At 34.3% G+C, this 19,227-nt stretch overlaps 1 protein-coding gene across 7 annotated transcripts in view; it reads left to right on the plus strand.

The window, feature by feature from the left end:
- LOC108737283 (E3 ubiquitin-protein ligase Rnf220-like) overlaps positions 1-19,227 on the plus strand; it is a 75,944-nt gene that overhangs the window by 55,767 nt on the left and 950 nt on the right. For 4 of the 7 annotated variants that reach the window (XR_003231310.1, XM_018470027.2, XM_018470024.2 and 1 more), the window contains 3 exons: positions 17,955-18,166; positions 18,256-18,381; positions 18,471-19,007. Coding sequence is in view for 6 of the 7 variants with exons in the window: in XM_018470027.2 (XP_018325529.1) it covers positions 17,955-18,166; positions 18,256-18,381; positions 18,471-19,007 (875 nt within the window). In the remaining variant the exon portion in view is untranslated. The remainder of the gene's footprint in view (positions 1-17,954; positions 18,167-18,255; positions 18,382-18,470; positions 19,008-19,227) is intronic. The other 3 variants (XM_018470028.2, XM_018470031.2, XM_018470029.2) reach the window with 2 other exon arrangements.

The raw sequence follows: 19,227 nt of genomic DNA on the forward strand, positions 1-19,227 counted from the left end.
GTCACCAGCATGGGTTTGTTTGTCATGCAAATTATTGTAACTATTTCTCGGCAAATAGGTTTCGTTTAATCAAAATTTTTAATTTAAAATCATCAATCTTTTTAAGCGTTGGATGGGTTTCAATGTCCATAGTATAGTGGCTATAGCTTAATCATTAAGTTAGGGTTAAAATACAGGTGCTATATGCAGAATGATGTTATATGAGTCTTAAGTTTTTTTTTTTGATTTTGTAGAATCGTCTTGGTTAAGTTTATGTAACCAAATACAAGTAGTTTGAGTTTAAAATATTTATTTGTTCTTTGATAAAAATTGCGTGTGTAGTGCAAGTTCGAGAAGTGCGACGAAAAGCCGTCCCTGAGATGATTACGTAGCAAAACCGTAAGGTTTTATTTTCATGCAGTGCGTGCACAGAACCGCGCGTGTGCCTGTCATTAGGAATATTACAAACGGGAAAACTAACTCTCATCCACGCCATATGTTTCCAGTCAGTAAAGCCAGCCGCGCCAAAGTGATTTGGTGCGGTCGTGCGGTATCATTAGCAGGATTGACATCTCGCAAATTCCTCGTTACCTATCCAACTTAACTCGACATAACAGATTTACGTTCCAAATTACTGCCGACGGTTTTTGCTGCCCCCAACAAGCTCACCTACGTATAAATGCACATGTGTAGATGCATATAATAATGTCAACAAATTCTCAAGTGATTCTATCGAGTTTTACTTAACAAAAATCCATTAGATTTCACATTTATCACAATATTTTTATTAACAGAACCTATACAGAAGTATCTGCTACCCTGTCAACTTTTATTGTGTAGGCAAAAAAATTTGTTTCGAAATTTTTACTGCAAAAATGTTTCCTTCTATGACTTGGCTTCGCCTAAATTGCTATACTATGTATTTATAAGTTCATATTTTATTTCACTTATTTTTTAAAAATATATATACATAGATAGGTACCAAATAGTAAATTGTAAAAGCGTTTTGCTTCATGTGTGAATTTAAAACAATGTCTACGAAAGGATAAAGAGAAATAACAGTGAGCGAAAACAGCATACTAAAAGTCAGCTATTTGCAGGACATATCGAAAAAGGATAATTTATTTTGTACATATTTTTATTAGCGCCTTCCTTAGAGACGCATTGAATACTTTCATACAAGTTGTTTTACGATTCAAAGCGAATGTGTAAAAGCCGGGTTAACAGACGTGTATATTGTACATTGTAAAATATTATGTCCTCTTCAACGCAAGTTATACCTCGAAGGGCATTTTACTGCGAACTTTAGCTTGCATTCAGTTTCCTTTCTGATTGTCAAAGTAAAAAATCTGTATTTATACTACTCGTCGAGCTTTTATATTCGTCATAAAATGAAAAAACGCGTTGATTCCAACGCCGTTGTCTGTGAAATATGTCTAATAGCTTCTTGCTTTAACTTCAGCGAAAATAGACACAAGCGCCTAACCCTGAACACCTGTATCCTATACATTTAATTGATGAGTTTTTTAAATAACTGTGTAAAACTATTAACTGAGCAACTATGAAATACTAACGAATGATATACGGATATGGGTGTAGATTATCTCATAAGTCTTTATACCTTTAGGTATTACCTCACTATTAAGCTAAATAGTAGGTAATATATTTTATTAGTTACTTGCGGCCCGTCTTCACTTCTCTTGAGTGTTATGTTTCTTAAGTTTCTACATTGTTGCAATATAATGTGTTAATATTATCTGAATATTTGATGCTCAAATATCTCAAATTTTGATATATGATGATAGGGGGAGTTATTACCTAAGCAGGCTTAAGGGCTTAATTTTGCTGACAAAGTGAGCGGGCGATGCCAGAGAAACTCAATCGTATATTTAAATGAATATTTGGGTATCTAGATATTTTAAGTTTTGAATAATCAAGTATTCAATTTTATCTATTTGAATATCTAAATTTTTAAATTTCAATAATTATTTTCAAAATATTTGAATTGTAACTATTGAAGTAATTCGAATACAGTTCCGGGAACTAATTTGAACACTACATCTAGTCGCTATTGTATTCTGGTGTACTGTAAACTGGCACTGTATCACGTATTCGGAACAACTTCAAATATCTTTATCGTAAGTGCACATTTGTCTGGTAGTTAATACCTACATTTAATTGCATTATAATGAAATATAAGGTAGTCATTTCACCAGAGTTCTGTCACGTAATAGGTATATCCACGAGTCGCCACTGTTTTTGGCATGACAGTAAATCACCTAGAAGAGTATAATGTACACAATCGTTTGACTAGGGTGACTTGTCTATTGCCCGAGCGTAGTGTCGGACATTCGATTTGGGATGTGAAATGCGAATGCTAATGAAATTAGTACTGCGATACATTTCTCTTTCCGAAGAGGTCAAATCGAATTAAGAATCGTCCGCATCAGATAATGGCTAATTGAGAGATTTAAGATCTTATGTGATGAGATCACTTCTAAATCTCAATTCTGTTTCTTTTCCTGGCAACTATTTTGATAAAACTTTTAAAACATGTAATTTTCACAGTCTTATGTTATGTTAAATGGTAATAATACAATAAAGCTATTGATTATGAAATGATGAAATATTATAATAAAATAGTTGGAATATTATGACTTACGATAAAAAAAGTTGTGGCCTTTAGACCCGAATCAGGACAGCATCAGTTCACCCTTCGTAATTTTTTGAAGTTACTCAGGTCAGAACCGCCGTCACGCTGCCTTGACCTCTTCTACGCCACCATGACGGAGTTTCATTTTTGGGAAGAGAAAAAGGTCTAACTGGGCTAAATCCGAGGTGCAAAGGAGATGCGGCAAACTAGGGATTTTATGACCGAATATTCCCTCTCGGCAAGCAATAAGAGATGTGCGCCAACGTATTGACCAACGTTGCCAAGCCTAGGGAAATTTAGAGCTAGCTTAGGAAAAAGGGGATTTTTATATAATTTATAACATAATTTAATTTTTGTTCCAAACGAATTCTTGTTGTTTATAGTTTACTTGCACTTTGAATTTTTTTAAATACTTATCAAAAAGTAAAGAAAAAACATTTCTTTTTTTCGCCATAAAAATCTCCGGGAAAATTTCGGAAAAAAGTAGGTATAAGAAATTCATCTGACAATGCAATGAAGAACTTCTTTCGGTAAACATTTTTACTAATTCAGCACAGTCGATCTCTATCAGCACATTGGATAAAAATTGTTTCTAATTTCTTTTACGTGAAATTGATAACCGATGTTGGATACAGCTTAGGTTAGGGGGTTGATTGACGGCCTTCCAAACCTATATGTCGTCGAACAAAACCCAACTTCGCGGGATCAAGCCGTCACTCGAGCTGGTCTGACATTTAAATTTTCTTAGCTTTGAATCATTCTCAACACAATAAAAGACGACTTGCGGGGATATCGCCTTGACAAGGGATAAGTCTCGCTTTATGAAAACTACTAGAATTTTTGCAAGTCTTATGTAGTTTAATAGAATTGAATAGCCTAGAAGTATGAAGGGATGTTTTGTTATTCAGATGAATAAAAAATGATGATCTACGCAATACAAACATACTTAACTATATGCATAGGTACAGATATTAGGAAAATAGCATAAAACCGCAAAATGTTTTTAAACAACGAAAAACAGATAGTATTATAATTTATGGTTGTATAATTTTAATAACTGGTTCACAATTAACTTAATACATACTTGATTTGCAGTATATAAACAGACGATACATTTTGGACATTATTTTCAGTCATTCGCCCTGTATAAATAGATCGTTGAGGATCCACAAGAATATTAAGTAGGTACTTTTTGTAAATTAAGGCTAACTTAAAATTCCTTTGTGAAAATTACGAACGTATTTTTCTTTTGAAAACGGTTATTACTTTACTTCGTTCAGGTTGCGAATGTAAAATTCAAACAGATCTTGTGACGATCAAAGGCGCCTATACGAAGGAGCCCCTTTGGTAAATGTATGAATTTAAGCGAGCATTTGCGAATAAATTACAAGAATAAAGCTTTCTTATGCTTCAGTTTTTTTGCTTTTGTAAATATAAAACTTGCCTCCTCGTTTCTTTAAATTCTAATGTACACTATTATGTATGCTATGCGAACAATTATTTACCTAATCATTTATTAGATGCTCTAATTATCATAAGTCTGATTTGTAAATAATAAGGATTTATATCTTCCTAAAAGAATAGAATATGTATTTTGTATTAATTTCCTAATTGAATAACGTTACAATTCTAATAACGTCTTATAATCACGATTATTAGGTTCTTTTAGAATCTCGAGGGCTTCCCGGATTTTTCAAATACTTGGTGGCGCGTGAAAAAGAACTTCGGTGATCGATTTTTACATAGTGTTCTGCTAATGCTTATACATCGTTGATCTTTTGGGACACGGACTTTAATCGATCTTCCGTACTCACGACAGGCTGCAAGTATAGAGGTATCCTTCTTCAATTTGTAATAAAGGAACGTAATCCTTTATTCTGGGTAGAAGGGGGTTTTCTGGATAGTCCAAATGTTGTATTTTTGGAGTTTGTCTTAGGAATAGCAAGTTTGAACCTTTATGAGGTGCTAATATTCGTCTTGTAGTTTTGTAAGTCGAGAGAACGAAACTGCTCTTAGTGAACGTCGGAATTCTTTTGTGATGCTTAATGGGGTGATAGTGGGATAAGGTAACGGCAAGTGGGTCTGCTTTAACCAGAAATTTCGGTTTTTGCCGGGTCTTAAGACTAAGGAAGACATCCAGGAATGGAACTGTCCCTTCAAATTCAATTTCCATGGTAGAGCGAATGTTGGAGTGGGTAGGAGTTTAGATGATTAAGGAAGATGTGCGACGTGTCGCGCCAGTGTGGCAAAGGTTTCGGTAAGGATGTTTTACTAGGTTGTAGGCAGGAGATCCGATGAAACTGTCCATGGAACGTAAGAGAGTGTCCGTGGTCGAGGTCCTTTAGTATTACGAGGGTTGAGGATTTTTAGGTTGCTGATAGTAGTGAGGAATTTTTGATTAATGTGACAATTTATTCTATTCTTCGAAGAGTAGTGCTGTTGGAAATAGGTTTATAGCATGGATCTTGGAAAAGAAGCTTATCACAAAGATTTGTCACACTGAAAATAATTAACTACCTACTGTTGTTTATTTTCATAAAACTGTTTATTACAGTCCTAAAAATTTTAACAACTGTCTCATTTTCACATAGTTTGTAAGTACTACTAACATATATCTTTTTAAAAGCAATTTCCACCCAAGTTGAATCTTTATAATCAGGTAATTTGACATACATACATACATACATACATATCCTAATATTATTCCAATTGAATTGCCGTAACCATTGAATTATGACATCGTATACCTACATGTGTCATCTTAGAATTTTTCTCAACGGTAAGGGGAAAATTTTTGAAAAAGCAAGCCAAGCGTAACATATTGCTTCAAAATGCAGGAGTTTTTGCAATTGGGGGAAGTCCAAAGTCCTTAGTCAATTTAAAGTTTGTCAGGACGAACTCCCATTAATGGTAATAAAACATTGGGGTTGGCTGCAACAGCTGGAAGGACGTGTGATAACGAAGACGAAGTCCTACGATCGAGAACCACAAATGAAGGTCCCGAATTTATTGCATTAAGGGAAGGGTTAATTTGAAATGATTAATTCGGCATCTTGAACCGTTCGAGATTAAACAAGAAAACAGCTTGTTGCAATTGATGAAATAAGTTTTATAGATGATATGACAGGACTTGACATAAATTAGCTTCTCAGGCTATAACCACGTGGAATCCTTTCTTTAACAAGTACATTAATTGAATCAATCAAAAATTTACGAAATGTAGCGATTCATAAGATTTTTACTACTTCCGTAGTAGATGCATTTTCTGAGCAATTTAGAAAGTTTTGTTAGAATTTGTACTACCTAATATTGAAACAATAAGCACAAGAGAACATTTTTTTCAACGTCGGTGTGTTGAAAAACTTTTTTGCCACAGTATAAAACTTAAGTTTGATGGTACGTTCAAAATCGTGGGTATTTTTAGACAAAAATGCTTGGTGAAGATTGTAAAAAAGGAATATTTGCGGCACACAATGATTATTTTAAAATAGGCAAGGGATGGAATATAAGTATGTGTGAATACGAAAAATGGGGGTTGTTTGTGGCCAATGGTCCGTAATCAACTCCACTGTTCATCCGCGTGGAAGCAATAGCTGCCAAACTTTATTCTGAGACATTTGTCCTCGAACATGACAACCCATATTCATATTTATCGCCGAGTATACATATGTAAGTATGCATGAATATATGACGTTCTTTAGTTTCTCTTTATCAGATAAACTTTCTTGTTTACAAAATACAGTAGCAAACTAGTAAATATTATTTGTGTTCTCAGAGATGAACACTCCAATGTAAAAGTTATACCTAATTACACCTAAATCGTCCAGAAATTTATCTTAGATGAACTGATTCTGTCCTGGTTCGAGTCTAAAACCGTCGTAGGTTGGTAATTGCTTCCTAACGTTTCGCTATCACGAGTGGAAAGCTTCTTCAGAAGTCCTTCCATCTCCGATACTTGTGGTCTACATTCAGCACCAAGATTTTTACGATTTAAGTTATACACGTTTTGTGTAGACGATCCATACCACGATAGATCTTTATCGAGATGAAAAACAATCGTCTATTCCTCGGGAACAATATTTTGTTTCTGTATAAAAGGTACCCTATGTCCTTTTCTCTACCCCTGACAATGTGTGAATAAAATTTCATGATGATCCGTTGTGTAATTAAGGCGTGAAATTGTAATAAACAAACAAATTCACATTTGTATTTATAATATTATAATACAACTGTATGTTAAAGACATTTAAACTTATTTATGTACTTACACAACCACTGATTTACTTAATAATAACTTGCAATGCTGCTATAACTGCATTCAATTTAATTTTACCATAGCCAAATTGAAAGGTACTATAATAATCTCATGTAACATTCTGTTGAATTTGAATGTGGATGTCCCTATACATGTATTTTATTTGAAGTAATACTTAAAATTTATTGATTTCACCAAAGCGTTTATTTATTTTTGTGTGTCAGTTTAAAGATATAAAGAAAAACAAAATCACGTAGCACGTAACTTACTAACAGCTGGAGGCAGTCGGAATCATGTAAATCCCTCGATAAGTAGCTAGGGGATCGCACCGAAGCGGTTTGTAAAGGATTTGCAAGATGTAATTGGTTCAGCTGGTGTAGATACGTTCAAATCATCAATATCTCATCAGATTGTTCGTCCAACCTGAACCCCGTGACCGACTTCGTCCTTTCCAATCCCTCGTTTACCACAGGATTGTGTTTGGACGGTTTACCACTTTAACACCTACGCTTTAACTTCTTAGGCCTATTAATGCTCTGGGACGCCACCAATTTGGTTAGTGAAACCATGAAGGAATTATAGGCATAGGACAATAAAACAATAAAAAATAAGGAACAAGGGATTTGAAACATTTTTAGGTACTCAGTGAGAAACAATGCACAGTTTTTCTCAAGCAATCAGAAGTCGCCGACAAAACAAAAAGGAGTGCCCGATATTCTTTTACAATACATTTTTCAAGGAGGACAAAAGGAAATGAAATGTGTTTTTACTGATTTTTCGAAATCTCATGGAAAACAATTTGCAAATCTATAAATTCGTACGTAAATTTTTTATGCAAAAGATGTTTAACAACATTCGTCAAATTTTAGTTACCAAAGGGATGAAATATTATGTTCTCTGCAATATTTTTGGTTGTTAAACATGTTTTACAAACTATACACCAAGAGATATTCAAAGATTAGTTATTTTCTTTAGTTGTCATGTGTACGTAAAACGTAATAATTTAAACAAAAGACAAAATAGAAAGTTAAATTGCACCTTGTGCTGTAACTTCGAAAACCCTCTTTAGGATTTGTATACGAATCCGGGTATAAAAGCCTGTATGTATGACTGACCATTTGTCATTCTAACTCCCACGTTAGCACACCCTCGCACACCCCAAACAAATGCTTACGTTTAGTTCCGACCTTCATTATGTATGATTGCCGCCCATTTCCTTCACATTTCTTCCCCGCAATTTACACTTCCATGGTGTTTTATTACTTCTTTAAAATGTAGACGTCCTACATACATACATACTGTGCTACAAACTGTTTAATGTACCGGGTGCCCGAAAGATGATACACATAAAAACACAATAATAACACAGTGAGTACGTTTCAAGACGAATGTTTTAGTTATGAAAATCTGAATGACATATTTAATATGTAAATAAGAAAACGGATCTTTCAAAAATATAAGCAAGCTGGCTGTTAGACTTCTTCCTTGTAGAAATCAATTAAACCGCAAACATCTTTAGGGGTGTTACTTTAAAAACTTATTTTATACCAGATAATACCGTTATATAAGGTATAATTTTAGGTTTCCTGCCTCTACAGTTTTTAAAATTTCATGCTTACTTTTCAAGATTATATCTTACAAACTGTAGACATTAGGTATATTATTTAATCTTGCAACTTCTGCAGAAAAACGTTATTTAAAAGTAAATCTAAGGCAACATGTTTCAGTGAATATTATTATTTTCCAAGTAAGAATGGCGTTTGCGGTCCTGTTGTACACTGATCGTGAGCGGAGGAAAATAAAAACTTGTGACTTCATTCTCATTTCCAGGAGCTTCTTGTTTCAGTTGATAGGCAAGTCACGCAGTTGTTACAAGCCGCAATATTAGGAAAGTTTGTGTAGCAAGCGATCACTGACATCCGTTCGCATTATAGCATTTGTGATGTAACTGTGTATACTCACAATAACTGTAAAGGGCTCGATCATTAAATATTTTTTCACTTACGATTAACTATAAGAATAATTCGTATTCTTACCAGTTACGTATACATATAAACCAATTTTTTATGTCCTAATACAAGCCGAATTACCCTCGATTTGCTCAGGAAAATTAGTCATCATTAAATTCAATAAAAATTTTAGAAGATTCTAAAACATTCTCGAATCCTGTAGGTGTAGGGCATTCAGGAAAAAAATGTAACGTTCTGACCATCAGACGTCGAAACTCAATTAATAGCTTTACTGACTCTTTGTACGGAATCCTTTGGAGAGATAGTCTTTTAAGTTTCATATCTTTGAAACTAAACCTCTGCAGCTAAAAATCGAAACCTTCTTCATGGACGCGTGATTGAACGATATCATATCACATAACCCCCATGACGCTATGGGATTCGATTGAGAAGTTTTAGCGGCACGTAGGGACAAACTACACTGATTTTATTTATTATGTACAAGCCGGATTACCCTTGCTTCGCTCAAGGCAGATTAGTTACTATTTGGGAACATTCTCAAACCTTCTAGAAACTTTTAAAATATCCTCGTATCCTGTAGATGCAGGGCATTCAGGAAAAAATGTGACATTCTGTAACGTTCTGACCAGACGTCGGAATTCAATTAATACCTTTATTGACTCTCTGTATGGAGTCCTTTGTGGCGATGATCTATACATATCTTTGAAACCAACCCCTACAGCTGAAAATCAAAATCATCTGTGACTCGTAAAGAATGGGCATAGGGCAACTGCAAACATTAAAATAAGATATGGTAAATGTATAGATGATGGCCCCCACCCCCGAAGGGTAATAAGAAGTTATGGGGGTTGAAAGTTGATTATTTTGACAANTTTGCTTTTAATTTTAGAATTAATTTCGTTCTTTTCAGATATGCAGCAAGGCTTGCTTACATCTGTATCTTTTTTCATGGTGACACTATTAGCTCCCACAGTGTGGCATCTCTGGCTGTATTCAGGTTCTGCAAATGCCAACTTTTATTTCGGAGCTACCTTAGCTTTTGCCACAGCTCAAATATTTATGCTGACTGATTTGCTTTTTGCTTATATAAAACGAGAATACATAATAAAATACGGTTGTGTGAAGGAATGTGACGGACAAGAAGCAGTACTTTTATTAGAATAAACAGAAGTTTTGTTGTATATTTCTTTAATGTATTTGAAACCTACAATTAGTTGATATTGTCATCAACATTAGCTTTATATTTTCGAATACATATTTAGACCTTTACCTACGATATTTCAATCACACGTGCTTTGGCAAAATTTTGATGGTTAAAAATTAATAAAAAATAATTTTTCTACGTTTTCATGCTTAAATCAACAACGTTGTTAGGCGGTTTGCAGTAATCACGTTATCAGTATTATTTAAGCGTTAGTGTAAATGAAAGACATAATTTGAAAGCACCATATGTTTGATTATTATTATCTACGAAATTGCATCAGTAATAACAGGAGGTTTTAGTTGTTCAGTAGCTCGGAACATGTCCTGTGTTACTTGTCAAGTCTATCTGATATACCTATACATTGTACCGTATGTACATACCTACAAATATGAGTATACATATTTGTTGAACGTCACGGTGACACATAACGAATAGATGTTTGGTTTATTATATGCATCGCCGATTGTTGAAACCATTACCAATCAATTATCAATCAATCACTTATGCTAAAAACAAGTAGGGAAGCATTACTTTATGACTATTACTTGGAAAATGTGTCAAACTATAACTTTATTAAGTAAACGTTTCTGTTTATCAGATTTTTATTATTAATGCTAACTTTTATTTTTATAATGAATGAGAGCTCCGTTGGTTTTATATTTTTTTTATTCAGTAACTTTCCTTAGGGTGTGGACCACAATTCGTCAAAGTTTCATCGTAATCGCATAAATATGGTTTAGGAAGGCATACTGGGTCCTTCGTATATTAGTTATTTTTAATTATCCTAATAAGTAATTTCTCATCACCTCAAATATTAGCTAATCCAGCATTGCTTTAGTTCAACATAACTTCAGTCTAGTTAACTTTGTTTTATTTGTTAATGGATATGTATCCTGGCATTTGAATTCTTTAGATTTTGTTAACATACCGTTTTTCCTATCGTATGCTACCAGAAAGTTTCTTGTGGATAACCAATCGTATCCTAAAGTAATCTTAGCATTTCCCTAAAACTAAAACATCCCAACTATTTGTGAACAGTAATCTAATCTAGATCTACCTCTATATACTCTTCTTAACTCCTGTTTCTGCTTCTAATATGTGTCTAACTAGCCCTTCATGACTGAAACGCTATGCTACCAAGGTATCTCACCCATTTCTTATTGACATCCATAGCGTCCTCTGTTTTCCTACCTCCTCATTTCTAACCTTTTCTACCAACGGTGTCCTCATCATTCGCCTGTAACAGTACATTTCGAAAGTTTTGAACCTTTTGTTTTTCCGTTACGCCCACCGTCTAGGTATCGCACCCATATAGAGCATACTCCTTTAACAATCTTTTTCGATTTTCTAAATTAACCATTCGTAAGCATAGAAGTAACTTCTCTTTGTCAAATGCGACTCGATCCTGCGGTATCCTTTGTTCTATATATCTACTGCTCTTTCCATCCTGACTTCCTAAATACCCAAAGTAAGTGATTTCTTCTAATTTTTCGTCTCCTATCTTTATATTCACTCTTAGCTACTTTTTTTCCCTTGCATGTCGACATTTTTGTTTTACTTTTATTTTATATAAAGATATTAATCTTTTGCACCTGTATATCTATCCCTAAAGTTATCCTGGCTTTAATTATGTTTATCGGTACATAGGGTTTTGTTACTACTCGTACTTCTTGTAAGCATTTAGTATTTGCTGATATTATTATCATCATAGCATTAGAATATGTCAGCCCAAAAGTCTGCTCAAGACACTATTTTTGCTATCAGTTTAAGATTCTCTTCGCTAATATGGAGTTGAAGAAAGCGTGATCGCAAAAATCGCCCGTCTTCTCACCCTTAATTATTATTAATGATGAGCGCATGCTAAACAGAAAATTTCAGGATGAGCATGTGTTTAGAAGCTTCTTCCATAAACTGAATGTAACTCCTAACTTTAAAAAGCTATAGGTTGAATGCATGAGCGAATGTATTGGCTAGATAAAGTAACTGAAATACTCCTGTAAGAGAGTAAAAACTACCCTTATACAAAACCAATCACTTAAAAGAACTACCTCTTATCTTGGTGTATTAACTTAAACAGCGGAAAAGGCAGTCAATGTAACGAATATTGCATTATGATTGCAGTGGATTTGAACATGTAGATAGATTATCGTTTCCAAATTCAAACACACTGATGCTATCAGAATGCAATTTATAGTGCATTCAATGTTACAATTATAAATGCAGAAAATCATCAATGTTATTAATGCCACCAGGAAATCGAATAATAGTGCTACAAAGCTCTAAATTAATGCTTGACCCTCATGCTCCTGTCATCTTCTTTCGATATTACAAAATGATTCATGGAGACGAATACGGCAGCATTAAAATGTTGCTAAGTAATATATTTATAAAGTTTTTCTTTTTCCTGTCTGAGTTTCTTGCGTCAGAGAATTAAACGTTAGTACCAAACAAAAGTGGAGCTACTATTAGCGGTTTTTCGACGAGCAAAACGATTTCCTATGATTGAAGAATTGCGCCATAAAATGTAGCAATAGTCTTTTCTCGTTTTCTAAAAATAAAATATTTAAAGATGTATTCAATCTGTATGATCTGTGCACTCGTTCGCGTACATCAGCGGACTCGGTTGACAAAAAATTCCCATTGTAAAACTTCTGGTTGTATTCTGGTCATGTGGCCGAAGCGCTAATACAAGCAATTCCGAATGTTAATAACGCCATTGGAAAAACTTGCCCGCTGAAATTATTTTACGACAGCTGTCAATCATACGTGATACAGTTGTGAACTTGGCTTTTTTTCATTCGGCACCTATTCGCCGTATTTCTTTTTGCTTTAACGGAATTTTCCTCCTAAAGGTGAGCGTTATCGAACGAACAAAGGCATTCAACACATTGCTATTCGAATTTATATCATCTTACAAGTGACTTTAATCGGTGTTTATATACATAAATGCCTGTATGTGTCTGTTTCAATACCTATTTCGTATTATTGGCACCAACCTCTAAATGGGGTTTACTTAAATGGTAATGTTGCCAAATGGTAAAAAAAAGTCCTTTGGTGTATGCATATGTTACGCCTAATACATCTAAAAAATAAATTATTTATTAATATAAAGACTTTTATGGCTTTTTGGTAATTCTTTTAAAATTTGATAATTATCATTAAAAGTGTGTTTTTCATTTAATAAATGTTCTGCATATGTAGAATCAGCTTCCCCATTAGTATAGCTCCTCCTGTGTTGGGTAATCCTTTGATTGAAGGATCTCCTAGTTTGTCCAACATAGATTTGATTACAGTCCCCACATTCCAATCAATAAACTTTACTTTCGTTTCCTTTAATTGATTATGGAGTTTTAACAAATAAAGCCTTGTACCATTAATTATTTCAAGACTAAAACCATCAAGACCGAATGTGTAAGACCAAAACCAAATAGGTACGCAAGACTAAACGAAAAATTATTACTTCCGGTAGATTTATGAAATCGATTGAGTAACTATTCAGGTCGATGGTTAAAGATTGTATTTCATTAATGTATTACCGGAATGAAAACAAATACAGGGTGCTTCAAAAAAATGTATACACACTTTGAACTTCCATAGAAAATTTANTAGAAAAATTTGTGCTTATATAACAATTGTTAAAAATAACGTTAGTATCAGATTAAATGCTTTGCTCACCACCGTATTCTTTCGATCATATGAGTATAAATATTGTTCTTTTTTGTTGCTTGTAATATTAACCAAAACCTGGAGTGTAGGTAAGTGTACATTAGATGCGAACGTTAATCTGTGTCAGTTTGTAAGGGGCGCTCTAATGAAATAGTAAGGTAATATCTAAAGAGTAATAACATTTCAGTGGCTTTATAAGTAAGAACTTAATCCATAAGAGACAGTGACACACACTTAAATAACACTTCTACCGGCAGGAGGCATTTTATGAAGAAATTAATTTTGAAATTGTCAAGTAGTGTTATAGTTATTATGCCTACAAAGTAATATCAGGCTATAGAATTAAGGAAGGCCATAGAACGACCTAAATTAATTAATTAAATCTTATATAAACACTAAGTAGATCGTCAACGCTATAGAGCCAGTTAAGAATTTGTAATTCCGAAAAAGACGTTTCATTACTGCCCTCTTTCTGAATCGTCTTATCCTTCCCCTTCTAACGTTTTCAACGTTTGTTGCAATTAGAAAGGACCCGGTGAGCTCTTAGAAGGTTTTAATGTTTTGATTTATTTTGTTAATGCGAAGGCAAATTCCTCGATTAATTAAAAACTCTCCGGGTTGTCGCAGCGATGAAGTGGTACTCATTTTATTCTTTTTGTCGATTCTCTCTTAAATCTAAATACCTGGTTTTGTTAAGATTTATCTTGCTTAATTTATAAGGTGGAGTTATTTTTTTTTTTTTCGCATAGTTCGACTATAATATTATCATCCGATATAAAGTATCTTTTTCCCTATTTGAAAAACCAAATTATGAAATCGTCAATTTCAATACTAATTTGTTAAATTCTAAACTAACAAAAACTACTTAGCGCTTTCATAACATCCGCCTCTTTGGCGAGCAGGCGTGAATCACTTGATGAAAGTCATTAAATAACAAACTTAAATCTACGAAAACATCGAAAGAATTACAACAAGTGGTATAAAAGAATTCCGTTGAACTCATTGAAGTGAAATAAGTGGAACGATTCTCGCGAATAATGACATATGAAATATGGTATAGTTAGCAAACAATTTGAATTTATGCACTTTATAGGTTTCATATATGATGTCTTCGAATAGAAAGGCTTGATTTGTTAGAACAAAAGATTTGAGAACAGCACGTGATATGAATATTGTTACGAATCCGATCCGATTTCCTTCCTTAATATGCATAGTTGGTCTCAGTTGTAAACTAGGGTTAAAATTTATAGGTTTAAGTGTTTGAATGGAATAAAGGAGGTGTCGACGGTAAGGATCAGAAAGGATTCTAGGTAATCAGGCGGGCTCTACCCTTTAAATAATGTAAAATGAAGAATACGTATACAAGGTTTTTCGAGTACTCTGCTCGTGAAAGTTTTTGTAGATCTGACAGGTAAACGAAATAATCTTGAAAGATAACATCGGGTATTTTGTGATCGACAGCAAAAAGTGTAAGGTACCTGCGATTTAAATTAAATTTAAATTATGGTCATTTACGATTTATATATCGAGTCCTTTTTAGGCCGGCCGCACATTGTAAGAATGTTTCTGTTAAAAATTTTTGATACTAGCCGGAAGGCACTCCACGCATACGTTTTGTTGTAGCACACCGCACATCATCATAATTTTGACGCGTCTGACTCCCGCTTCGGATGATCACTTGATGCATTCCGACCGGACGGACGTCAGAAATTTATCCGATCATAATGCCGGAAGGCGTCCTCTCTGTACGTTCTCTACTAGACCCTGCACACCTATCAGAAATTATCGTTTTTTTTCGAGGGGGCATATGTTTATTGTATACAGTGAAAAAAGTGGCGAAATTGAATATTTTATTATAGGGGTTGAAAAGTACTCTTGTTTATGAGATTTATGTGACAAAAACTATCATTTGACCTGGAATGAAATTTTGTTGTTGCGGACAAAACCTAAACTCGCCGGAACAAAATTTCTGATAGATGTGCGGTGCGGTACCGGCAAACATCAGGATTTTTGTAACAGAAAAATTCTTGCAATGTGCGACCGGCCTTACCGTATTGTCCGTTTTAGATTTTTCACTTATCGTAAATTAACTGCAAAAACGCATTGCCACTCAAACAGCGACGATATAAACTCAATCTTCGGATATTTTGTTTTCTTTTTTTATTTTGAAGGGTTGCAGTTGTTCACATAAAGTTTGTTTTCTTGCAATACATATGTACATCAAGTAGCAGTGACTATTTCATGAAAATAAATCACACTGTATACTAGTTAATATGAGAAGATTCACCTAAGCCGTGGCGCCTTTACCCTCGTTCCCTCTCTCGTTGCCGGGAGCAGCCGCGCGACAGCGTCGATTCGCTCAGCACATTTTCCTAGATTTCGCAACGGCTTGATGACTTAAGCCCTCTTTATCCCCTTTTAGCCGTCGCTGATTTACGTCCACGCTCTAACACGGTTTCGCTGGCAATTAACACTGTTAGTCGGGGTAATCCTATGAATGATGTCGGTTGGTGACGAATGCGGCCCGCAGGTGTGGTGCGGATCAGCGGTATCGCATGCGGGCCCTCAACCCCGATCAGTAGTGGTAACAGTGGCTGATTACCAGAATAACAAATCCGACACTACCTCCTACTGAATAATATCACGAGCAATATTGATGACGCTACATCAACAAAACGAAAATCCTCTATTCTCTTTGTAAATTCAAAATAAATTACTGTCCTCTACTTTTAATATTTTTACGAAAATTTTTATAAATGCAATCTGATTCAAAGCTGCATTTGCATACAGCCCCCTCGATTTTTAGAGGTCCGTAACGGTTATTTATTCAATCTTGCCTGAAATTTTATCATAATTCTAGTTTTAAAAATGCTGATTTATATTAAATGACAGTAAAAAAAAATTGATTGTTAATTCTGATGAATTATTAACCAATTGATCTTAATACTTGGTACCGATATCTACGCATAAATCATATAATGGTTTAAAGTTGTAGCCCTACAAGGAGTTACTTCACAAAAGGATAAGAAGGCAATAAAAAATAGGTAGTAATTGCGTAAGACAATTGGAGTAAAATAATCAAATGCTTTAATGCAGATACGCTGTAGCTCTTATCCTGGAAATAGTTCGCGTTAATGGTGTCGCTTCGAAAAGTTGTTCTTTTGTTAGGGTAGGACTACATGACACCGATTGCGGACTTCTAATAGCGATTTCACACCGATTCGCATTAGGTTCTCACGTTTGTACAAACAAAAATAAACAACTAAAGTCCTAAATGTTTACTTTTAACTAGTAGTTTACACTATGCAAATCTTTTTATAATTTAATGATAGATAATATGTTGTATTTATGATGTTGAATTGTGAAAAACATTTTCAAATCAACAACAGTTGCTGGCCTACATTTTCTAGCTACAGTTAATTTTGTAACATGTTCTAATTCCAAAGCACTTTCACATTTGTACTGTGGATAATATTTTTACTTCAAAATCATACAATCTAACATTGATTATTTGTCCAGAAACAGCAAATTACCCTTTTAGTTGTCATACTTTATAAATCGCAGTACGTAATGATCTATCTCCACTCTGCTCTTTCTAATTTTATTGTTTACTAGCCACAATCAGCCTACTTCGCTATTCGCCCCTCCGAAGTAGGTGTTTGATTAATATCAAAGAGCATTAAGACCAAATAATTCACAATATAGTAATCATATTTTAATAACAGACATTGTGTTTACCTCTAGCCAATCCCGAAATTAATATAAGAGCTCGTTTGAAAAATGGCCATGCTTCGTATCATATCAAAGCTGTTCATCGAAGCGCGTAAATCTCCCACTTGCCGACAAACGCATAACATTCCAACGGCAAAACTATTACTTGCTCATAATACGAATTTGTTTGAAACAAAATTAATTTCATACCGTATGCCCTCAAACGGACATGTATACAAGCAATTTAATCTGATCCGGCAGTTCTGCAAACCGTCTGAAGTTACCTAACACCTCAGTTATTCATATCATTTTTAAAATTAGTGGTATATACGTATCCTAAATAGAAAAATTGAAAACATATCAAAACTGTCAAGTATCACGAATTTACGTCTAAAGCAGGAATTCATAATGAGATTGATATTATTTGCATCTTTTACTTTTTTAAATATACCTATACTTAATTCTGTTCAAACGATTTACCTTGATTTCAGCGAAAATATTTGTCTTTATTGTAAGGTCTTTCAGGTAAGAGACGAAAAGATCCATCCAGTTGTCCAGTTTGTGGAATGTCTATATCACCGGGCGATTTAGAAACTCATTTCATGAGAGAACTGGATAGACTTTATAAATTAAATGGTTCAGGAAGTATTAATCTGAGAACAAGAAGAAATGAACCTTCTCGACCTCCTGCTCTACCTGGTGATAGTGGACCGGAAGGGCGGTGGGAGGTAATAGTTCATTCGCTTTTTTAAGAATTTTTTTATATTTATTTGTTTGTTTAACACAGATCTACTATTAGTTTCAATTCTCGTTGTAGACATTTCAACGAATTAAAACAAATCGACAAGGAAGGCTCAAACTGAAAATCAGAAAACGAAAAGCTGATGATGGATGTCCGGTCTGTATGAGTCACATTCATAAAGATGAAATTTGTTTAAGAAAAGTAAGCTAAGGATGTTATTGGCCCTATACGTACAATTATGTTATTATTCATTATAATATATTTTGATTAATCCTTATTCACTATTTAAGGGCACATCTAATGATGAAGATGAAACTGTTGATGTGGAAGGTTATTCTGAATTAGAAGATTGGAATGAAGTGAGAAAGCGTAACTCGACTTCTGTTAGTGGTAAAAAAAGAAATTTTACATCCATGGCATTATTTCTTGACCACCATTTTTCCACAGCCGACCGAAGCAGTCGCATGAGTGTTGAAACAGAAACAGAAGACCTTATTGTAGATGGTGATGAACCTGAAGAATCTACGTTTGGTCCTAAGCAATATTCAGAATCGGATCTTTCGGATAAAGCAGAAGAAAAATCAAAACAGAAAGAAGGGACGCAATCTCAAGTAGCTACAGTTAATTCTAGTGGAGATGTGGAAGTTAAAGTAGAGAGTGGCGGACAGCAGTGTGATAGTAATGTTAGCACATCTGATGCGGAACCTAGCAGCAGGCTTCAAATGATCGAAGAATTGAGGAGTAGGATAAGGCAACTGGAAGCTGAAGTAACCACGGAAACTGCCACTAGTACAGATATTGAAGAATACAAGTGTCTAATCTGTTTGGTAAGACGAAAAACAGAAGTATGACTTATTTGAAATATTTATACTTAAATAAATGCAATACCAATACAAAATTGCATACCTACTTTTATGTGCTCCTCGAATCAGTGGCGTAACTCGCATTTATGAAGGGGTGGGGCAAAATAAAAAATGATTCAATAACTTCACAACGTTAATTTCACTTTCTCAATAGACAAGGCAAATTTATATAATATAATAATGA

Source organism: Agrilus planipennis, unplaced genomic scaffold (genome assembly GCF_000699045.2).
Source record: "Agrilus planipennis isolate EAB-ADULT unplaced genomic scaffold, Apla_2.0 scaffold90, whole genome shotgun sequence".
Taxonomy (NCBI): Eukaryota; Metazoa; Arthropoda; class Insecta; order Coleoptera; family Buprestidae; genus Agrilus; species Agrilus planipennis.